At 50.9% G+C, this 20,766-nt stretch overlaps 2 protein-coding genes across 2 annotated transcripts; both read left to right on the top strand.

Annotated features, from left to right (window-relative positions):
* Positions 1 to 1,151: 1,151 nt before the first annotated feature.
* Positions 1,152 to 3,630, top strand: SAPIO_CDS8939 (Glycogen [starch] synthase; the record flags this gene model as incomplete). The annotated part of the gene is made up of 3 exons (XM_016790461.1): positions 1,152 to 1,251; positions 1,392 to 1,489; positions 1,594 to 3,630. 3 exons carry the CDS (start codon positions 1,152 to 1,154, stop codon positions 3,628 to 3,630), a joined length of 2,235 nt encoding a protein of 744 aa, XP_016639764.1.
* Positions 3,631 to 7,408: 3,778 nt separating this feature from the next.
* On the top strand, positions 7,409 to 9,539 carry SAPIO_CDS8938 (F-box domain-containing protein; the record flags this gene model as incomplete). Its single annotated transcript, XM_016790460.1, has 2 exons — positions 7,409 to 7,764; positions 8,000 to 9,539. 2 exons carry the CDS (start codon positions 7,409 to 7,411, stop codon positions 9,537 to 9,539), a joined length of 1,896 nt encoding a protein of 631 aa, XP_016639763.1.
* Positions 9,540 to 20,766: the final 11,227 nt, after the last annotated feature.

The raw sequence follows: 20,766 nt of genomic DNA, 5'->3' as shown, positions 1-20,766 counted from the left end.
GCCTCCATCACCTGCTCTCCACCCAATTCCTCTCAACGAATTTGCGAGCTTCTCCTCCTCTTGTTGTCCTTCCTTCGTCCTCTTCCCTCCGTACCTCTCTCCCTCCCTCTCCCCTCCCTCTCTCTAATCCCGTGTCACCTCTCGCCACCCAATCTATTCCTAACCCGACTGGGAACGATTAGAGCTTTTCTTTCTTGAGCTTGTCCTGCATCAGCAATAAAAGCCAGTCCGGTTGCTCCTTTCTAGGTTTTGTGCTTCTTCCAGCCACCTCCACCAAGAAAAGCATTGTGCTTGTTCCCTGTGCATTGCATCTCTGTTGCTGCCATTCTTGCATCTCGTCATTTGTCTCATTCTTTCCTGGGACCCATTGTTGTGTTTTTCTTCTGTTCTTTTTTCTCTTCTTCTTTTGAACCCTCCTCCTATCTCTCGTCCATTGTGTCTGTCCCATCCTGTCCCACCCTGTCCTGTCCCTGGTTCTGTGCATCCTTGACCTGTCTGGACCTGTTTGGATATCCTCGACCTCGACCTTGACCTTGACCCACTTCCGTCATCCAGAGCTCCCCATAAGCCAATTGGAGGTGAGTACTTCGTGCTTCGTATACCCCAAGCATCAGTCAATTCCAAGCTCCTGCTCCATTCTCACAATCGGGCTCTTCCTTCCCTGGCTGGCCTGGCCCAGTCCATCCAATCCCCCCTCCAATTCCAATTCCAGTTCCCCTCCGATCCTCCAATCCACGCCACATCCCCTGTCTGCCGCACAGCTCGTGCTCTTTATCCGACCACTCAATCCGCTCAATCAACCCATCCTCCCCTCGAGCACATTGACGTCAGTCGAATGCGGCCATGCTTGGCACTCATCAGTCAAGCCCTCACGCACTCTTAAACTGACCTGAGCTTCTCTTCTCTCCGCTTTCCTCGAACCTAGATCACCTGTTCTTCAAGGCGTATCGAGCCCTCCAAGGAAAAAGAATTCAGATTGTTAATATTATTTTAATTCCAGTCCATCCTATTCCCATCGCATCACATCGTATCGGGCCAATCCCTCCCCCCTGCTCGACACCCCTCGTCCCGTTTCTTATCTGTCACCAGTCCTCGTTACTACCACACCTCAAGGGACCAAGACAACAAGAAACACTTTCGAGTCCATCGCCATGTCGTCTCCGACTCATCAAAATTCCGTTCGTGGCGACACGACTCGGGATATGCTCAATCACCTCCTTTTCGAGGTTTCCACCGAAGTGGCAAACCGAGGTAGGTAACGCTGTGGAGCTCCCGAGAGCTATCCGAAACCGCTCCTGCACTCTGTCACCCTTCGCTGCGCGCAGTCTTGCAACATCCCACCCAAGCCTCACGAGCAAAATAGAAGTGCTGACAACGGCGATCAATCACAGTGGGCGGTATCTACTCTGTCATCAAGTCCAAGGCTCCCGTTACCACTCTCGAATATGGCGACCGATATACGTTGATTGGTCCTTTGAACAAGCGATCTGTAAGTCGATTGTAGAGCTTCCAGCTAAGCGCAAATCGTGCGGCTTTCGCTGTAGGCAACATTGACTAACACATGGATTTTTTTTCTTCTTTCTCTTGGATTAGGCCGCCGTCGAGGTTGAAGAGATAGAACCTACGAACCCCGAGATCAAGGCCACTTTAGATTCCATGAGAGAACGCGGCGTGCACCTCGTCTACGGTCGTTGGCTCGTGGAGGGAGCTCCCCGCGTAATTCTGATCGACACTTCGACCGGTTACCAGTGGCTGAACGAGTGGAAGAGTGATCTCTGGAACAGTGCTGGAATTCCTTCTCCTCCCGATGACCATGAGACCAACGAAGCTATCGTCTTCGGATATCTCGTGGCTTGGTTCCTCGGCGAGTTTGTGTGCCACGAAAAGAAGAAGGCTGTTATCGCCCACTTCCACGAGTGGCTTGCCGGCGTTGCCCTGCCTTTGTGCAAGAAGCGAAAGATTGATGTCACCACCGTCTTCACCACCCACGCCACCATTCTCGGCCGCTACCTTTGCGCCGGTTCCGCCGACTTTTACAATCACCTTCAGTGGTTCGATGTCGACCACGAGGCCGGCAAGCGCGGTATCTACCACCGCTACTGCATCGAGAGGGCATCGGCGCATTCGTGCGACGTCTTCACCACCGTTTCCCACATCACGGCCTACGAGAGTGAGCACCTGCTCAAGCGGAAGCCCGACGGTGTGCTGCCCAACGGCCTCAACGTAACCAAGTTCGCCGCCGCCCACGAGTTCCAGAACCTCCATCAAGCTTCTAAGGAAAAGATTCATGACTTTGTCCGAGGCCACTTCTACGGCCATCTCGACTTTGACCTCGACAACACCCTCTACTTCTTCACTGCCGGCCGTTACGAGTTCCGGAACAAGGGCGTTGACATGTTCATCGAGTCTTTGGCCCGCCTCAACCACCGCCTAAAGTCCGCCGGAAGCACCGTCACAGTGGTCGCCTTCATCATCATGCCCGCCCAGACGACGCATCTCACCGCCGAGTCGCTCAAGGGCCAAGCCGTCATCAAGTCTCTGCGGGATGCTGTCAGCGTTATAGAGCGCAACATTGGCAAGCGTCTCTACGAGCGAGCCCTACGATGGCAAGAAGGAGATTCCCTACCCGAGGAGAAGGATCTCCTCTCCAATCAAGAAAAGGTTGACCTCCGAAGGCGCCTGTACAGCATGAAGCGTCACAACCTCCCTCCCATCGTCACCCACAACATGGTCAATGATCACGAGGACCCCATCCTCAACCAGCTCCGCCGCGTCAGGCTCTTCAACGACCGCTCCGACCGAGTCAAGGTGGTGTTCCACCCCGAATTCCTCAACTCCTCCAACCCCGTCCTGCCCCTCGATTACGACGAGTTCGTCCGCGGCACCCACATGGGCGTCTTCCCGTCCTACTACGAACCCTGGGGTTACACCCCCGCCGAGTGTACCGTCATGGGCGTGCCCAGCATCACGACCAACCTCTCCGGCTTCGGTTGCTACATGGAGGAGCTCCTCGATTGCGGTCCCGAATATGGCATTTTTATCGTCGATCGCCGCATGAAGGGCGTCGACGATTCCGTCAACCAGATGACCGACTTCATGTTCGAGTACTGCCTCAAGACTCGCCGCGAGCGCATCAACCAGAGGAACCGAACCGAGAGGCTCAGCGACCTTCTCGACTGGAGGAGGATGGGGCTCGAGTACAGCAAGGCCCGTCAGCTCGCCCTCAGGCGCGCGTACCCTGACGAGTTCCCCGAAGACGACACCCTCTGGGACTGGGTCCCCGGCGTCAAGCAGAAGATTGGCCGTCCGTTCTCGGTTCCCGGATCACCCGGTGCTCGGAAGGGTACGATGACCCCTGGGGACTTTGCCAGTCTTCAGGAGGGCAAGGAGGGGTTGAGCACTGAGGATTACATTGCCTGGAAGCTCCAGTACGAGGTCCCCCCTCCTAAAGAGGCCAGCCTTGTTAAGGCCGACCCATTATTCGTACCGCCAAACAGTCTCACTAACACCCTTTCCAGGGATGACCACGAGGATGACTACGAATGGAGCGTTGCGGTTCGACCGAAGCCCTCGGGTCCTGCGAGCCCGATCGACACGCCGAAGGCCGTCGACGCAGAGAACGGAGAATAGAAAAGTTGTATGGAGCTTTGGGATATCAGACCAACTGGGTGAACTCTGCGAGTACCTTGTCCGAAGCCGAAGTGTACGTCTTGCATTTGAGGGTGTGGAAGGTAATATAATAGCCCTGCAAGATTGGGAGACGACGGCGCATACACGAAAGGAGAGGTAAAAAGAGGAGGTTTGCATCATCGAAAACAACTAAAAACTGGCACGATTTGCATTGTTCTTTTTTTTTCCTGAAGCCGTTTTTGCCATTTCTTTTTGTTCAAAGTCTTTCCACATAGCTTTTTTTTTCTTTTCCTATCCTAGTGGCTTCTCTTACATTGCGCTCATCTTCTTAGCTTTTCTCAATTCATTACATGGGGTTCCTGGAGTTTTCATTTGCTCCTTGGTTCAAGGTTTCGGTCTCGGTTCTTGGTACTTGGTTGAACCGCACTCCTCAGGCCCGTCCCGTTTCGCAACTCGATCACGTCAAATGTTTTCCGTCGAAACCTCAAATAGGATTGTCGATGGGTACTCGGCAACGAGGAGGTATTCCAGCAATGGAGAGAGGAGAGCTGGGCCGGGAAGGATTGGGGACGGGAGGTAGCGGGGGTTGGGGACGGGAGGTAGCGGGGGTAGGAGACTTGGGTTAGTGACGGCGAAGTGAGAGAGTAAAAGGGTAGGGGGGGTTTATCTGAAGCACTCCGCCCTTTGTTTGTGTTCATTGCATTGGGTTCCTATTATATATATCGATACGCATTTTACCAGTTCTAGCGCGCGTATATCTCTTTAGGACCGAGTAAGAAACTTGCCGCGTGTGTATGGAGACTAAGCAGTGTATGTATGTATGTATGTAAGTTCCTATGAAACACGATTCTCGGCATATGGATAGACGCTTTGTTTTAACTGACCGAATGCGTGTTAGTATGCCGTTTGGTTAGTTCACGTTGCGAAGAGTCGTCGTGATCCGAGCTGGCGGTTTTCGTATCCTTTGTTACGGGGGCCATTCCGAAAACCCCAAAGTACTTGCGCCTGATAGCTTCCATCTTCGGTTCATACAGCATAGGGTCCAGAAACCCATCTATCTCGTCAGCCCAAAATCCATTCAGAGGATTGGCATTCTCAGTACATATATCCTCCCAATACAGCGAAAACCATCCCGCCGTCTCCCAATCCACAATGGCTACTACTTCATCGGCCCGGACTAGGATGTTCAGACTGCTTAAGTCGCCATGTGTCAAAACTGGCTCATTACTCGACTTGCGATAGAACTCGAAGACCTCGGACACTTCTCCTGATACATTCGCATATTCGAGATCTATGTCCGCGTCGCCAGCGATCGCCTCGTGAAAGGCCCGCGCCGTCGCATACGGACCTCAGGAAATCTTTGAGGGTATTCGACAGTCCCAGAACGGTCCGCCCTCGACGTCGCTGACGCATGCGCCTTCGGGTGGAGGGATAGAGCGGAGCTCGACGACCATACGGCGGAGCTAGTTGAGAATCTTGTGGGTGAAGGCGCAATAGCCTTTGGCTACGGGGATAGAGGTAATATGTTGGGCGACGAGGTGCATTGCATGGGCTTCTGCTAGATTTTCGAAGGGTTTGATTTTGATGCAGAGGTTGGATATGGATATTATACCAAGTGAGGGCTTCCATAGCCGTGAAATGGATTTCTGGTTCCGGGTCTTGATGGCGAGAAAAATGAGGAGGCGGGCCGGGAGGGCAGCGTTGATGGGCTCTGACTTCGACATGGATTCTTCCTACGGCGTTTTCTTTATATTCCAGAGGGATGGGATGGCACCCACGGTGTGATTTCGGTGGTCCATAGGCAACTATTACTGCTGCTAGAGCTCAGGGTTGCTCAAACTTGTCGGGTTGGCCAGAGAAATGGTCGATATGGCCGGTCGATTCAAGACGCAGTGCCAAGGGGCATATTATGACGACGTCCTTCGAGCAAGATCCTTCATCTTGCCTACATTTTGCGCTGTCGATGCGAGAGACCTAAGCCATCCTACCATCTACAGTAATTACAGCTGATCCTACACCCGACGCCAAATTTAGCATGAAAGAGAGCGAGGAGTATCATCCCAAATAGCCGTCCAAAGCATGCGCAGGTGATGATCTACCTTTGGACACAGGCTTTAGCGGGCTGTCCGGGAGGGCAGATAGGCGTCACAGTGGTCTGGAATGTGACGAAGATTCCTCTGTCACTGATCCTACAGAGTACAATACAGATCGTAATGATGTTTCTGCGGAAAAGCAAAGATGCCCCTTACAGCGCGTGCGCGGTTCAATTGGGAAACCGTACCCGAGCTCCGGTGACGAAACCGTTGAAGATTGATTTGCAGAATGTCGTCCTTGTCTCGCCGACCTCACCTTCCAGGCCAATGCATTCGTTGACGTCCAACGGACTGCACCTGCCTCATCCCGAAGCCGGTGACGCCTTCCTCGCTCCCGGCTTACCTATAATGGCGTATAATTGTACAATTGCAGCTTCCCTAGCTATGGCGAGCAGCAACGAGTTCAATTGCAATGAGGATTCTAGGGAAAGAGCTACTCTTACCCAAACATTTTGGCTTATGAAGAGGGAAGGATTAAAGCACTTCATTCTTCTCCTGAGCTTCCAATGACCTTTACCCCAGCAAGTTTTGAGTGAACTTCCGTAATACAATACAATATACTTCGTACCCCAAGTTGCCATTGCCCATTGTCTTATGAAACCGACCGGTATTAATCCTCCAGATCAAATCGAATCAAGCTCTTTATCACACCGTTCCCCCCTGATCCTGGTCCTCTCGGGCTCCAGGCTCCTGCTCTCTCCTGTCCTTTTTCATCTCATCTCAGATCAAACCTCATTGTCTTCCCCGCTTCCCCGCTCATTGTTTCCAAGTTTAATTCCATCAAACCCCGGCCTCGCTGTGTTCAAGGATCGAAACAACATTGAATATTCCACAGCCTTAGTTTATCACTCCTATTGAGAGCTGCAACTAATCCTCACTTTCCCCCACTCCTTCACCCATTGTAATATGAATTATTATATTTGATTTTTCATATTGCCTTCTCACGAAGTGCGTTCCATTCATTCGTTTGGCACCGCGCCAAACACAGCTGGCTCGCCTACTATTACCTGGGGACCTGCGAATATCGGTGTTGTCATAAGAAGAGAGACATTGAAGATTGAGCTCCTGCTTTTTCTGCACTCGGTAAGCCCTAGCTCACGGCAGTGGTTGGCTGCTCCTCTAGCGTTAGTGTAGCCCTTCCCCGTTTCACATTGCATTGCATTCTTCCACATCTGTCCAACCACGACGTCCAGGTTTTTGGCTTTTATTTTATACGCTAGTTGGGGACACTGGGGCAAAAGTCCCTTGATTGGAAAACAGATCTACTCCACTGACCATCCCGCATCCCTCTCGGCTGCGACATTGCGATCCATTGCACTGGGGAATCTAACGAATCACGACAGGGGAGCATCGTCATCAGTCCTTGGAATTGATCCAAAGCCGCCGGGGTTCTGGCTCAATTACCAACAGTGTCTGCTCATTAGGTTTGATCCTTCCCCGTTTCTCCTCTCCCCTTCCACTCTTGTGTTGTGACCTCAAGAAATCGGAACGAGACTCTAACAGAAGAAGACATCGGCGCCAGTTCTGCGCTTACAGTTGTGGGGGACTGCGCTAGCTGTGCCTAATTGTGGACCACTCAGACCCCTTGTTATTTCTTTCGTTCCCCTCCCTCACTATTACCACGGACGCCCGGTTTTCTGTGGTGGCGGAGAATCGACAACCTTCCCCTTCACAACCTCAGAACGATGAAGTTCTTCAGGAGGAAAGAGAAGAAAAAGTCCTCTTACCTGGACATCCCAGGTAGCACTTCCAGCTTCTCCGGTCGCCGCGGCTCCCAGCAAGACGTCGATGACCGGTTTCGATATCAACGATCGGGAACTACCCCACCTCCCACTCTAGCCTCGTCGAGAGCGCTCGCCCAGCTCGCACCAACCGTCCTCGAGCGCATTTTTTACTTTGTCTGTCCACAATCACTCGACGAATCCTACGAGACCTGTGAACAGAGTGCTGTTGAGGATGCGTGCATGCTCTGTGACTTGAGAGACCTCGCCCATTGTGTGCAGGTTTGCAGGGCATGGCATCCGGCTGCGAGAAAGTTACTGTAAGATCGATCTCGTGCTACAGGGGCTACAAAATTCCCTTCACTTCTTATGTCCTTCCTTTGTCCTTGCACTTTCATCCTGCATTACTTCACCACTTTTTCCTCCCTTCTTAAGCTGTTCTCTATCATTAGTTGTAGACAAGTTGTCTATTTTTCAGTTTAGCCTTTGTGGACCTGTATAAGCTAACAGATGAGTTGCGCTCCCTCGTGGTGCTGCATGTTATCAATTTTCTAGTTACCATAGCATTCGTATCGATTCCGTACATTACTGCGAACGCGAAGCCTACCTCGCCGAACGTCGAAGGCGCCGCACTTTCGACCGAAATGGAGAGCCCGAAGATACCGCTCATGCTCGCCTCAAGCTGCTCTGCCGCACTCTGCGCGACGACCCTACTCGCCTCGGTGCGCGTGTGCACTTCCTAAAGACGCCTTATATGCTACGAGAGAGCTGCCAGGCAGACCTTGCGCGCACCATTGCTGTTTTGCCCAACTTGCGCTACGTCGACCTTCCAGAAGGCCTTTTTTCCGACGACCCCGCCTTTTCCACGTTACGCCTCGAAGTCCAAGCGAGATGCGCCGATCTGAGGAAGATGACATACATGTCGGGTTCCGAGAGAAGCCTAGAGCTTCTAGCGAGGGGCCTCCTATGGAGGAATCTCGAGGTGTTGGAGCTGATCAGGTTGAATGTGGATCCCATCATACTGCGACACGTCCTTGGCGCTTTAGCCAATCTCCGTGCGCTCAAGGTTACCGAGATGAGGAGCTTTTCCGACGATGTGTTCGCGTACAATGAAAACCTACCTCACTTCCCAGCTGTTTCGGAATTGATTCTGAAGAAGACGCCGAGAGTGACGGAGGCGGGGCTAGTGGAGTTTTTGAGTAGGCCCGATGCGAGCTCTGCTCTGACTGTCCTGTCGTTGTGGAAGACCGGAGTCAAGCCTACCCGCGTGCAAGATGTGTTAGAACACGCACCTAACCTAAAGGCTCTTTCAATCTACGACACGGTAGACGCTGCTATTCCGAGCGGCGCGGGCTTGAAGAGGATGGCCTCGCGGTCTCTCGAAACAATAAGGTTCGAGGTTAACAACCGTTCGGATGACGGGCCTTACTCAACCGCCGCGGCCAGTCACTATACCTACTTCGCCTCATCTATCCTAGCTGGGGGCCTTCCTCGACTACGGGCAGTCTATGTTCGCGACCCAACCTTCCCAGATCAGCTCCTCGGCATTGATTTGCCCCCCGTTCCTACTTTCCCTAGCAGTGGGCGCCCCTCCTCCTCACATGGCGCTGGCTCTCGGCAGTACCCGCCACCGCCGAACAGCTATCATAACCTTTCCCTGTCGCCACCGCAGAAGCGAGCACTGGACCCCACGGTCCGTTTTAGTTCAAACAACCCCTTTGCGGGGACCGGTGCTCTGACCCACACGCTGGAGGTGTTCACGAAGAGCGAGGAGTCGATGGATTGGAGTTTCATCAAAGTACAACCGTTGAACGGCGGCGGCAGCTCCTTCGGTCCCCAGTCCAGATTTAGCGGCGGCGCGAGAAGAGGCAGCCAGTCACAGCGTCCGACTAGCAGTTACGGATTGGGAACGGACGTCACCGGTATGGGCTGGAATACCGGTGGTGCACGACGTAGTGTCATGGTTGGGAACGGGACCGGAGGATTCCTTGCTATCCCGAATGACTCCGGAGGGCGTCAGCAAGATGAGCCTGAGCTGTGGCCGCGACCGAGAAGCAGTGCGGGGGAGAAGGGAGACAGGGATTTATGGCGCTGAAGAGAAGAAGGGAAGGTTACGAGAAGCACGCGTGCGGGGAGGAAATGGCTTTTTTTTTTTCTCTTCACCGCTTTAATCAGAATGCGACGACCTTGGTGACTCTTTTCGGCTCATACTATGAAGTCAGCAACCCTCAGAAGCCGAGAATGAGAGCGACCGGTATTGAGCGAGGCCGACATTTGAGAAGGCATTCGATGGATCCAGAGAGTGGGCGTGGGAGGGTCCGGATGTATATATCTGGGAGGTGCACGGGAAACTTCGTGATCCAAAGGACCCAGTATGTTTGTGGTAACGTTGAGCATATCCGATTTGGATCACGCGCCGCAAGAACACCAATCCTTACAAATGAAAGATATCACTATTCCTTCAAGGAAAGCAGATCGGAATCTCTGAATTCTCTCGTCTATTTGGCAGACGGCTCTCCTTGGTTGGGAGAGACAGGAGGTGGAACGTTAATGAAAGAAAAAGGAGAATCCGCACCTAGGAAAAGAATTAACAAAAAAAAAAAAAAAAAAAAAAAAAAAAAAAAAGCAGCCGCCCAGATAGTTTCGTTTGCCTGTAACACCATAGCCTCTTATCGTCTGCGTTTCTTCTTTCCCTTTTGGATTTTTGATTTATACTCTGCGATGACTTTGGGCAGATTGCTTGTCCCTGTGGTTCGTTTTCTTCGACATACCCCCATTTTTGAGTGTTCTCTACGCCGCATATTCTTTCAAGGTTGAGCTGGGTCCTTTGTTTCTGAACTCGCGATGAATGTCATATGAAATCTAGCATTTTGTCTCTTTCTTTGATAGCTCGAGTTTCCCGGTTCGCCCAGGAAGCTAATGAAGGCGACGAATAATTAAATACTACTGCTCTCCAAAACGATACATGTTTTAAGAGCGTGGAGAGTTGAATCGGCGCCCTTGTGAACGGCCCAAGCCATTATCCAAGGGATTTTACGAATCTGGGGACGACCCCGAGGACGACTAAGAGGTGATCTATACTCGACAGGCGCCCTCACACAGGTCTCCTCTTCAACCAGACTAGCCCAAAATCCACTGGGCTGCGGGCTTCCCATGAGCGGATGAGAATTCCTCGAACGGACTGAAACAGACACGTCCAACTCTCGGCCTTGTATCTGAGGTGCCCTAAGTGCAAGAGAGACAGGAGGTTATCTCGGGGTTTACAAGGCAAAACACAGTTCTTTCGAGGAGCGGGGTGGGCTACGAGAGGGGTCGGGTTAGACTTGAGGCGGGACGTGAGGCGTTGTGTTAGACCCCGACCTTGTTGCCGCTCTCGGGTTTCACTTCACTCGATGCTGCGCCGTAGGTGATTCGTTTCGCGGATCTATAAGCGACAGGGACTTGAGGTTCGGGTGGGATTGAGGTTCACGAGTCGGGACGGAGGGGTTTTGTTGAGAGAGGTTGGAGTGTAGCAGTGCATGGGAACGATAGAGAGGTAGGAGGTTTGTGCTCGTCTAGAGGATGAATCGGACATGGCATACAGTAGAAAATGGAGGTGGCTGATCCGGTGGCGCCTTGATGGTTTTACGCTGTGATGGGAGAAAGGCGATGTAGATGGCTGGGTTGGGAGAGGATAGGCTTCGGGCGGAGACCTATGAGGAATAGGGGATGGTGGGCGGACTGTGTTCTAGATTGTGAGTGGCGGTGATATCAGGTTCCACTTACTCGCCGGCCTCGGACAGAAAAGGAGAAGGGGGTAATATCAAAGACACTTACGAAGGAGAAGAGTGCTGTTCATTCTTACTCTTTCCCGATTGTTCGCAACACTCTTGCCTTGTGAGACGGTCAAGTGTTATTGGACTGATATTATACGAACTGGGGGCTGGAAAGCTAGAGGCAGGCCTCGAGGAAGCGTCCCGCGAACGATCTTTGAGACCTTCTATCGATCTATGTGGTATTAGGAATAAAGGAAGACTTTCTCATTGACTCGACATTGAAACCTCACCGGCCTCGCTAACTGTCTCGAGATCAACGGGATCGAGTCCGCATGTACGCCTTCGCACGCTCGACCTTCCCACCTTCCAATACAGACATCTGAACCTGCCACGGAGTTTTCAGTTAGAACTGCCATGGAACTTCCTAGACACGCTGCCCAGGCTTCCCGCCACAATGTGATCAGGATGGCTGGTTCCAGAGACATAAATGTGTGAGTTCCCCCGCCTTGTCATTCTAGCGGCCTCCTCTCAACAGGTCATCTTGCGTGGGCAGGGTAGAGATAGACGAACGCTGTCAACTGACACGCGCTTCCAACTAGCGATATATCATATATCATCCCTTTCCTTCTTTCCATTCTCCTCATTTCAAATCAGAAATGACGGACCACGACCCCTATTTCCAATGGATATATGACATCAACGAGGGCGGGGTTTCGAGAGACAAGAACTAGTCTCTGTTTCAGTCTCAGGTCTCTCAGCAAGACCCTGAACTCTAAGATGCAGCCAGATGTCCCACCCCCAGCCAACTGTTATCTCACATTCGCGCCCATTCGCGAACTTTTGCACGAAACCAATGTCTTATACACCCCCGCGCCGGTCCTATTTTCCAGGACACATGATCTGTGGATGATCGCTGGGACTAAGCCTCAAGCGTGCCGTGAGGTTGTCTTTGAACGTGTCAGCCACCTGTTCGTCCCCGAATAGCTGGAGGGGGGAAAGAGGGGCTTGGTCCTTCTGTAAAACTCTTTTTAACTTTCGGCTTTGTGATGCCGCGCTGATCGTTTTGCAGGAGACTATGAGGAGGTGCGTGGTGCAGAGACTTGACTCACTCGCCTGGGGCGGCGGATAGTCTTTTTTATCGCATTACCCACCCCATCCTGGCGATATTCCTTCGGCATAAGTCTTTTAGGACTTGGGGCTTTACAGTAAATGGCTTTTGGCATATCACAGGAGGGGATAGGACGTGGGAAGACACGTCCGGTCTGACGGCATCTCGGGAACCGATCGTCGGTTTTACGAACCCGCCCCCGTTGAAAAGTGCCCAAATGTCTTGCCTAGAGTGAATTGGAAGGCGGGGATGAGAGGTACATGGCGGACAGTGTGCGGGATTCTGAGCCATGAGCTAGGCGAGCTCGGTGATGGGCAAGTTGTCCGAGAAGGCGGAACAAGAGTTCACGTTGATCGGTAGGCAGGGCATGGGTCTTGTACGATATGGACTTGGGAAACGAGACTCATATAACCCTTTTGGGCAATAGAGCTTTCTAGAGAGAGAGGTTAGCATAGGTTCTGGTGTGATGGGGACAAGGTCTTGTAAGTGAGAGATGAGTCTGACATGACGAGTGAATCAGGAGAGAGGAGAAATGGGCGGGATTATTAAGGTGAGAAGTGTCTCTGGAGGGAGAACCAGAGTGATGGTTGAATGTGGCCTGTATATAATATATTGGGGAGGCTCCTTTAGCTGGTTAGTCGGGGATGTTTCTGGATGAGAGTCGAGATTTCAGATGAGATGAGCAGAGTGGTTGAAAAGGAAGAGCGAGAGAGGTAGGGGACAGAGCACTTTTTGGCATGTCTCCGATCTAAAGTGGTGTTACTGAGTGGGATTTAAACCTGTTGATGGATGGATGTGTCGACTCTGTTTAACATCAGACTGAATGAGTGAACGAGTGAACGAGACAGATTCACATTTGACAACCAATTTAACTCTTCCGATAAACCCGCTCAATGGTCATGAGGGCCATCATCGCGGTTAAACTGAAAATGATATTATTTGCTGTAAGAGAAAAATAAAATTCCCCAAGAAAAATATCAGGGTCCAAAAAGAAGGGTCCGATGAATCCTTCACGATATCAGCCACCCGAAGGACCTCAGGTCCCTGAATTCTGCAATACCCTTAACGACGCGAAGAAAAATAACAACAAAATACGATTCCTTGCAAGATGGGAGAGAAAGAGAAAAAGAAAAAGAAAAAGAAATATGAAATCTTGTCATAACAATGTCTGACTCGAGTTGTCTCCCCCTTTTTTTAAAACTCCACAGTTCCCATCGAGCTAAACTTTGCTTCTTTTGCCTTGCCCATTTCGGCGTTTGAAAACGGGCATCTCCCCAAAACGATTGAGCTGGGGATATCAGATCTCATCCTACGAAAGGACTCATAGTACTAAGGTAATATACGAGGTCTTAAGAAGCAAAAAACAAGCTTGGACACGCAAAAGGGCTTCGTAAGGATAACGCACACCCGCTCAACCTCAACCCTTGTCGAATAATATGTTTCGCAGTAAACATGGGTCCCTGCCTGCTCGAGTGTTGAGAGGCCGAGGGGATGGCCACGATGTCGTGCACGTTGCGTGCGGGACAAAAATGTGAAACGAAACTTGTTTGTTGCGGGGAACGGATCGATGGGCAAAGGGGGAAAGGCTTGCCGGATCCTGTCGGACATGATATCGACTTAGGAAGGACCTCGTCGTTTCGTGGAACTTGTTTCCACTTCCCTGGGCAAAGGGAAATGGAATTCCCCGTCATTGAATTCTTGTGGAATGGCAGAGGATGATTCCCGATGCTTCCTCTGTTACTCAGGCCCCCCGAACAAAAGAGCCTCTGGACCCTATTGCCCTGCCACCCCAGCAGGAACGGATTTATCTACACACCACAGCCTTCAAGTCTTGTTTCTTTTTAAGTCGGCTGAGGACGAGCCGACTGGATGGAAACCGAAGTAAGTGCTGACAGGAACTTGCAAAATAAACCAAGCCTCTCTCACTCTCACTCTCACTCTCATTCTCACACCTCTCTGCCTCTCGCTCAGCCCGAGAAGGCGAAATATTTACAGGCCAATATGACGTGAGGATGATAGACGCAGGTCTCAAGTATACAGATATCACTCGATGACTCTGGGGTCTCCGAGTTCACCGCTATTGATGCGAAGTCCAGGAAAATTTTAGAAAACCACACTACTCTTTTGCCGAAGCTGCGCATATGTGGGGGGCATCGAATGTCCTGCGTGCTCCTGCCAGGCGAACACATCACGCCTTGATGCTGTCCCTGCAGGGACAGACAGGGACGGACTAGGCAGGATGCGATGCGACTAAGTCTCAAGCGAGAGATGCGCCATTATGCTGGACCCCAGTGTGCCATTTTGCCAAGGGAATGAGACGATAAAAAAAAGGAAAAAGAACATTGAAAGGAGAAGAGCGGAGTGCTCGCGTGGAGTTGTGTCCGGGTGCCCAGCTTGACACTGGGGATCGTCGCCGGGGCCGGAAATAGTGGAAATAGTGTAAGACGGAGCATCAATGGCCCCCAAGACTCTCAAAATAGTACGAAAGTACGGTAGTAGTAGATCAATGCAGTAATCACGAAAGGTAAAGAATAAGACAGAGGGGGAAAATTATATCGAAAAGGGAAATCTAGTTTACTTGTCAAATCAGGGAGAGCCATCAGCTAGAGACTTGGACGAACAATGTCGTGGATCGTGTGTTAAACTGCGTCTCTTCTTCCTTGAGTCAAGGCGAGACTTACAGGTAGATGGCCCCCAATCCAGCGACCAACCGATTATAGAGCGATCACAACTGGCAGAAAGCCGACGGGGTTGCCATGGATCCATCGTCGTGACCAGGAGTATATTCTTTCTTTGTTGATGAGAACGTAAAATATTAACGCCAATGATGTTATTGTTATACTCGGTGCCAAGACTGGAAGATGGGCTTGAATTCGTCCGCATGGAGAGCTTTTAGATCGTCATGGTCATAGGGCGGATGCACCTTTCGTTGCTATTTCTGGTTTCAGGAAGATTTTAGTACAGAATCGCAACGTTAGTGTCGCTCGCCTATCCTAGCCTCGTCCACTATTGCTTCCTACATTGCATTGCATCGCATCGCATCGAGAAAACAAGTTCAATAGCTCATGGCTTTCCATAAGACTGACTCGCCTCGCCGAGCACTAAGCGTTAAAATAGGCCGGGTCTTACTATCAGAAGTACAAGCAATAACAATAGCGGCGATTGGGAGATGTCCGGAAGTTCAGAGAAGCCGATGCACGAGCTTTTAGGTTGTGGAGGCTCTGCTATTCTTGGGGACTCGGTTGGATTGATTCCGACGATGTTTGGCTCAGAAGCCTGGACGGAGGAGCTGGCTTGGGATGGATTGATGGCACTGGGGTGAGCGTTCTATAATTACCTGTGGCGTGTGGCTGAGTTGACACCCAAAAGAGTCCATGACAAGACCCTGAACATTCTGGTCCGTCCTGATTGGGTTTGTTTCGGAGCTCTGCCCCCCAACAGGATCTCGCTTGCAGAGCCTCTGATTGCCCAGTTTCCTGCCAGGCACGGCAAAGTTAGTTTAATCTACTTGTCGAGTGATACTCCCACAGGGTCAAAGCCGGCAGTCTATTATCTTCCTAGTGTAAACCTTCGCCGGCTGGCATTGCTGACACCGCTTCCGGATCATGACAGCCGCCATGACGACATGGTCCCTGGTCAAATAATAATCTACTTGTATGATCCTGACACCACAGCACACCCGAGTGCCCAGCCGCAATGACAACGTGCCATGTTCCTGTTCTCGAACAAAGGCTGACCTGACCACATCCATCGTGGTGGTTTGCCGGCCTGGAATCTTGCAGTACAGAGTATGCTTCGCCCCATCGTTGGAGCAGTTAACTGGTCAGGATCCTGAAGGCTGGCCTGGGTTTGTAATCCTACTAACCATCAATTGATCCCTTCCCTTCCTTAGCCTACGCTCCTTCGACCCCCAAGTACCTCTGCACAGTGTATCCGGCTCTCCTCCCCATTCGACCATTCAACAAACATTCACCCTCCTTCGAGCAACTTTGACGCCTACCAAGTATGAGACGAATGACGAATCCTGTTTCCTGTTGCCCTTGCCCCAAGTCGGCTGCCTGCGAGAAAAACCCCGGAAGCCCCCAATAGTAAAAGAAAGTGCCGAGTAGAAAGTGTTCCAGATTATACAGGGAGGGGAACCCTAGCCAGCCTACACTACATGTGATGCAGTTTCGAAGCTGAGAGTGTTTTACCACCAGAAACCCTTCTCGAAGCATAAAATGTAGCGTCAAGAAGAAACCCTATTAATGGCTAATTGAATAGTAGCGACAAGGAGAAGGGGGGGGAGCCGGTCTTAACAGAGCCGTGTTATTACTTATTACTTTCCTCTCTGTTAGAGGTGATTGATCCGTCCGTACAAGTTGTCCCGGTAAAGTGTTTCATGGCTGCGACTGGGTCTAATCCAGCCGAAACGGAGTTTGAGGTTTTTCCCCTCCTCTCACTCGCTGTGTGCACACCCCCTTCCTGTTAGACGGATAGCCAAGTTATTCTGCTCATTCGTCTTCGAGGGCTTGAGTGTCGAAACGTGAAAATGGGAAAATGGCCCCTGGGAGATGTCTGTTCGCCGGCCCACGTTTTCCCCTTTGTTTCTTGTAATAGCATACGGGACGCAAGGGGTTTTGGGCCAGGGGACGCCTACCTTGATGCAACGACGTCAAAGCCTTGGGGGAGAGAGGAACAAGAAAAAGTCCGAGAGAACCTTGAGCTTGTTTTGTCCCTGTGACGTAGGATGAAGGTCTGATTGTTGGTCGTGGGTAATGAGGATGGACAGCTAAAAGTGAAATTGCCTGTGCGGCGAGCCCAGTCTTGATTGAACTCTGATGTTACATCGATGATGCTTGCATTGAAGCCGTGGAAGTAATTAATGGATAGAGGGATATTATTTCGGGATAAACACGACGCCTTGAGGTTCCCGTGATCCAGCTTGGACCTGCTTTCCTTACTCCAACATTCGCTGCGTCGATGGGGAAGAAGGTGTAGTAATTTCCTTACAATGCAAGTCGAGGCGACGGCAACTCGTCGAGATCTGATAGCTCGGGTGTCCGTCAACGATATGTCGTGCATTTCGCAGCTTTTTCAGGTTCCTCTATTTTCTCCTGACAAGTGCATTGTACTTCTTCAAAACGCTCATGAATGTCTTTGGGCATCTCGCTTGGAGAGTCCACATTCATGGATGTCACCTTGCTTGCAGGATGCAGGGACTCGTCTCTACATCTCTACGTCGTGGTTGGCTGCTACCCCTCATTGATAGTGAAGAAGGGGGATAGACAATGACGCTGGCAGGTCCTGGAACAGTCGATTTCTCTGAAGCTTCAAAGTTGACATTGGGAGCCAAGTTGGAATGCCATCTTGTTATTGGCTCGTGGATTCGATAATGGGTTGCATTACACTGAGAGTTTCGAGCCCTCTCTTCCTGCATGCCTTTAACTCATTTCTAGTCAGCGGGATGGCAAAAAAAATACGTTTGAAGAGGATGAAAAAAAGAAACCAGGAGACCAAGAAAAGACCTCGCTGCATCCTCGAGACCCACCGTACCTGGACGATCGGCATTTTCACTCTATCTTCTTCGTCGATCAGTCCCAGTTCAGCCTTGAAGCTACGCATCCCGGTACGGAATAGATTTTCCTTCTTCCGCATTTTGCACAACTCGTTCATGCCTTTGCTTCTTTCCTCGAGCTGGACCTTGCGACTTTGAATCCTCCGAGGATCGTCGGCGGGGGGGTCCCTTAGCCCAGAGATATGTATCTACATACACTCCTTGGTAGCATTGATCCAAGATTTACAAATCATTCGGGGCGGCGGTGATGCGTGTTAGATCTTCGTCCATCCCCCTCTCTAGAACACCTTGTCCCTCTTCTAGATTAATTTATTCTCGCGAAAGAAGAAGAAGAAGAAGATTTTCATCAATTCTTTTATTCCAGTCCCGAGGCCCAGGTATTCAAAAAGTATTAAGAGTATTAACCCTTCTCCCAAGGATAAGGAGGCGAGATTTGGTTAAACGGGAAAGACTGAAGGGGGGTTTGAAGGGGAAGAGAGGACGAGGGACCAAGAGCAAGCAAGTCTGGTGTGTGTGACTGGTTGAGATCAACGATGGGGAGGTTCGCATGAGCATCTAAATGGTGGTCATTCATGCCGCAGAAAGCGCCAACGCCTGGTTGGGAAGAGGATGGGCGCCCAAAGCTTCCCCCCCCCCTCTCGTAGATATTTGGTCACTTGCAAGACTCGAGATTGTATACCACGTACAGTGTAAGAACGTTTTCTTTCTCGTAGACGCCGATGATAAGGATTTGAAAAGAGCTTCAAAGGTTCCCTCCGTTGGAGGGGATCGTGGATGCCTCTTGAGTCGGTCGTCTGTAACAAAGAGGCTGATAGTGCGACAGAGGGGCTTTTCCAGGCTAACCAGTCAGCATTCTTAGCTTAATGACAAGAATTCTTAGTAAAGAATCAAGATGGAACGCCACTTTGACTCCATGAACTCGCTGCCGGTGAAGAGCCCGCGGTGAATTCCGCAAGATCCTTCAATCGACATGCTCGGCATCATTCTGGATGTGCCGGGCCGAAGAATTGAAGCCAGCTCCGCTGACGCAGCCAGGGCATGTTCATCAAAGAAAAGGAACAACCGAGGGCCAAAGCTGGAGACGATGTTGGAAGTTCTCGCAGGACCGGAATGGAATCCCGTACGGACCATCTTTTTTCATAGCAAAGCACATATCCGATAGTCTCAACGATAGTCGATCTCAAAATTATCAATTGACCCATTACTATTCTTGGAGTAAACTAAACATCACGATAGTCACGCCGGCAGTTTGCCTGACTAGGTCGAGAATGCCTTGCCTGCATTAGGGCCAAATGGAATGAGGTGTGCTCGTTTTATTCCATCCTATTCACTAGAACCCTTCGCCGTTCTGGCGACATTGGATCAGGAATAGTCTCTCCGTCAACAAGTGGAGTTGCACAGGTTCACATCGAAAAAAAAATGAAAGAACCCAGGGGCGCCAGGTATTAACACGAGAGCTTTCCCTTCTTGGGGAGATTTGAGGCTTGCAAACCCTCATTTCGGCTACCGAGTCAGTTGAGGATATGATGAGCACTGACGGGGGCAGACGGGGGCACACTGACGGGGACCCGTTGCTGTGGACTCGTGCATGACTGGGGCCTTTTCTGTTCCCTTTTCGTCCCTGTTCCGCGTTCCCTTTTTCCTCGTTTTTTAATCATCTCCACAGACGCAGAGGCCATTTCGAGCACATGGCGTTCTTGCTCATTTTACCAAGTTGCCTTAAGAGGAAGGAAAAACAGGGAAAATAAGGTCATAAAATCACACGAGAGTTACCCGGCGGGGACAAACAGACCGTAAAAGGCTCAAATTGAATCCCTTGCCAGCAGTTTTACTACTGTGTACGAAGTAAACTACTCCGTATTTCGTACGAGGACACGAGAAATGTTGTGCAGTAGACTGGGCTTGGGATAAAACTAAACTTAGCACAAAGCCGATGGCAAGAAGGCGACTAGAATCCAATGGACGGATCGTGAATGGGCCATCAGTTCGCCCTGGTGTGCCTCGATTCGATCTTGATCCATTCATTGTTAAGTTTTCATCGTTGCTTGACTGCTACGCGCCTGGCTTCTGCAAGGCCGTCCATTGATCTCGTGTTTTACATGAAACAGGTGGTCTTGTGTGCAGTTGTTCTGGCCGGCGTCTGAGTGCCCATGTGGTGTAATTGGTTACTAAAATCGTTTTAGTGCACAGCTCCAAGAGCACGAATGCAGCACTGGACTGGACTGGGAAGCGAAGTGTACGCTCTGCCCGAACAAGTGGTCATATCGACCAAGATGACCAAGTCGACCCAGACATAAAAAAGGATTAGTCCCCCTGTATACAGTGTCCTTTACTAAGAAACACAGTAACATAGGTACCTGGAGCTGGTCCATGGTGTTCCTCTTGTGTCTTGACAAAGTGGAAAGAGGGTGTGACGACCAGCCAAGGGGTGTGAACTCTAACATGGCCCCACACCACACCCCCCAATCCACACCCTCAACCGGCATCGTCACACCCCAAATTCGACCCGCACCCTGTCTGGAACTGGCAGGGTCGAGAAAGTGAGCCCAAGGATAAGGAAAGGGCAAGGGTACAAAGGTACACGACATAGTGTAGTTTACAAGAAGAAGGGTCCTGCTCTTCTCTTCATATATCCGTTCTGCCCAGCCAACCCCCCTTCGACTGGCTATCCACACCATCCAAGCTCTCTGTCCCTCTTCATATAGCAGACGAACAGCAAGAAGGGAACAGAAAGGGACCAAAAAGAAAGGTCTTTCCTCTCGAACTCTTTTATTTAACGAAACTACCGGAAGGTGTTTTGAGACGTCGAGGTTACCGCCACGAACGACGACTCCCGAACATTGAACATCACTCCCGTCTCCTCGATCCTATGCACACTAGCAGCACTCCTGACACCTAGGAT

This window comes from Scedosporium apiospermum, assembly GCF_000732125.1.
Source record: "Scedosporium apiospermum strain IHEM 14462 chromosome Unknown SEQ_SAPIO_0132, whole genome shotgun sequence".
In the NCBI taxonomy this organism is placed as follows: domain Eukaryota; kingdom Fungi; phylum Ascomycota; class Sordariomycetes; order Microascales; family Microascaceae; genus Scedosporium; species Scedosporium apiospermum.
This window is presented reverse-complemented; position numbering and strand designations above follow the sequence as displayed.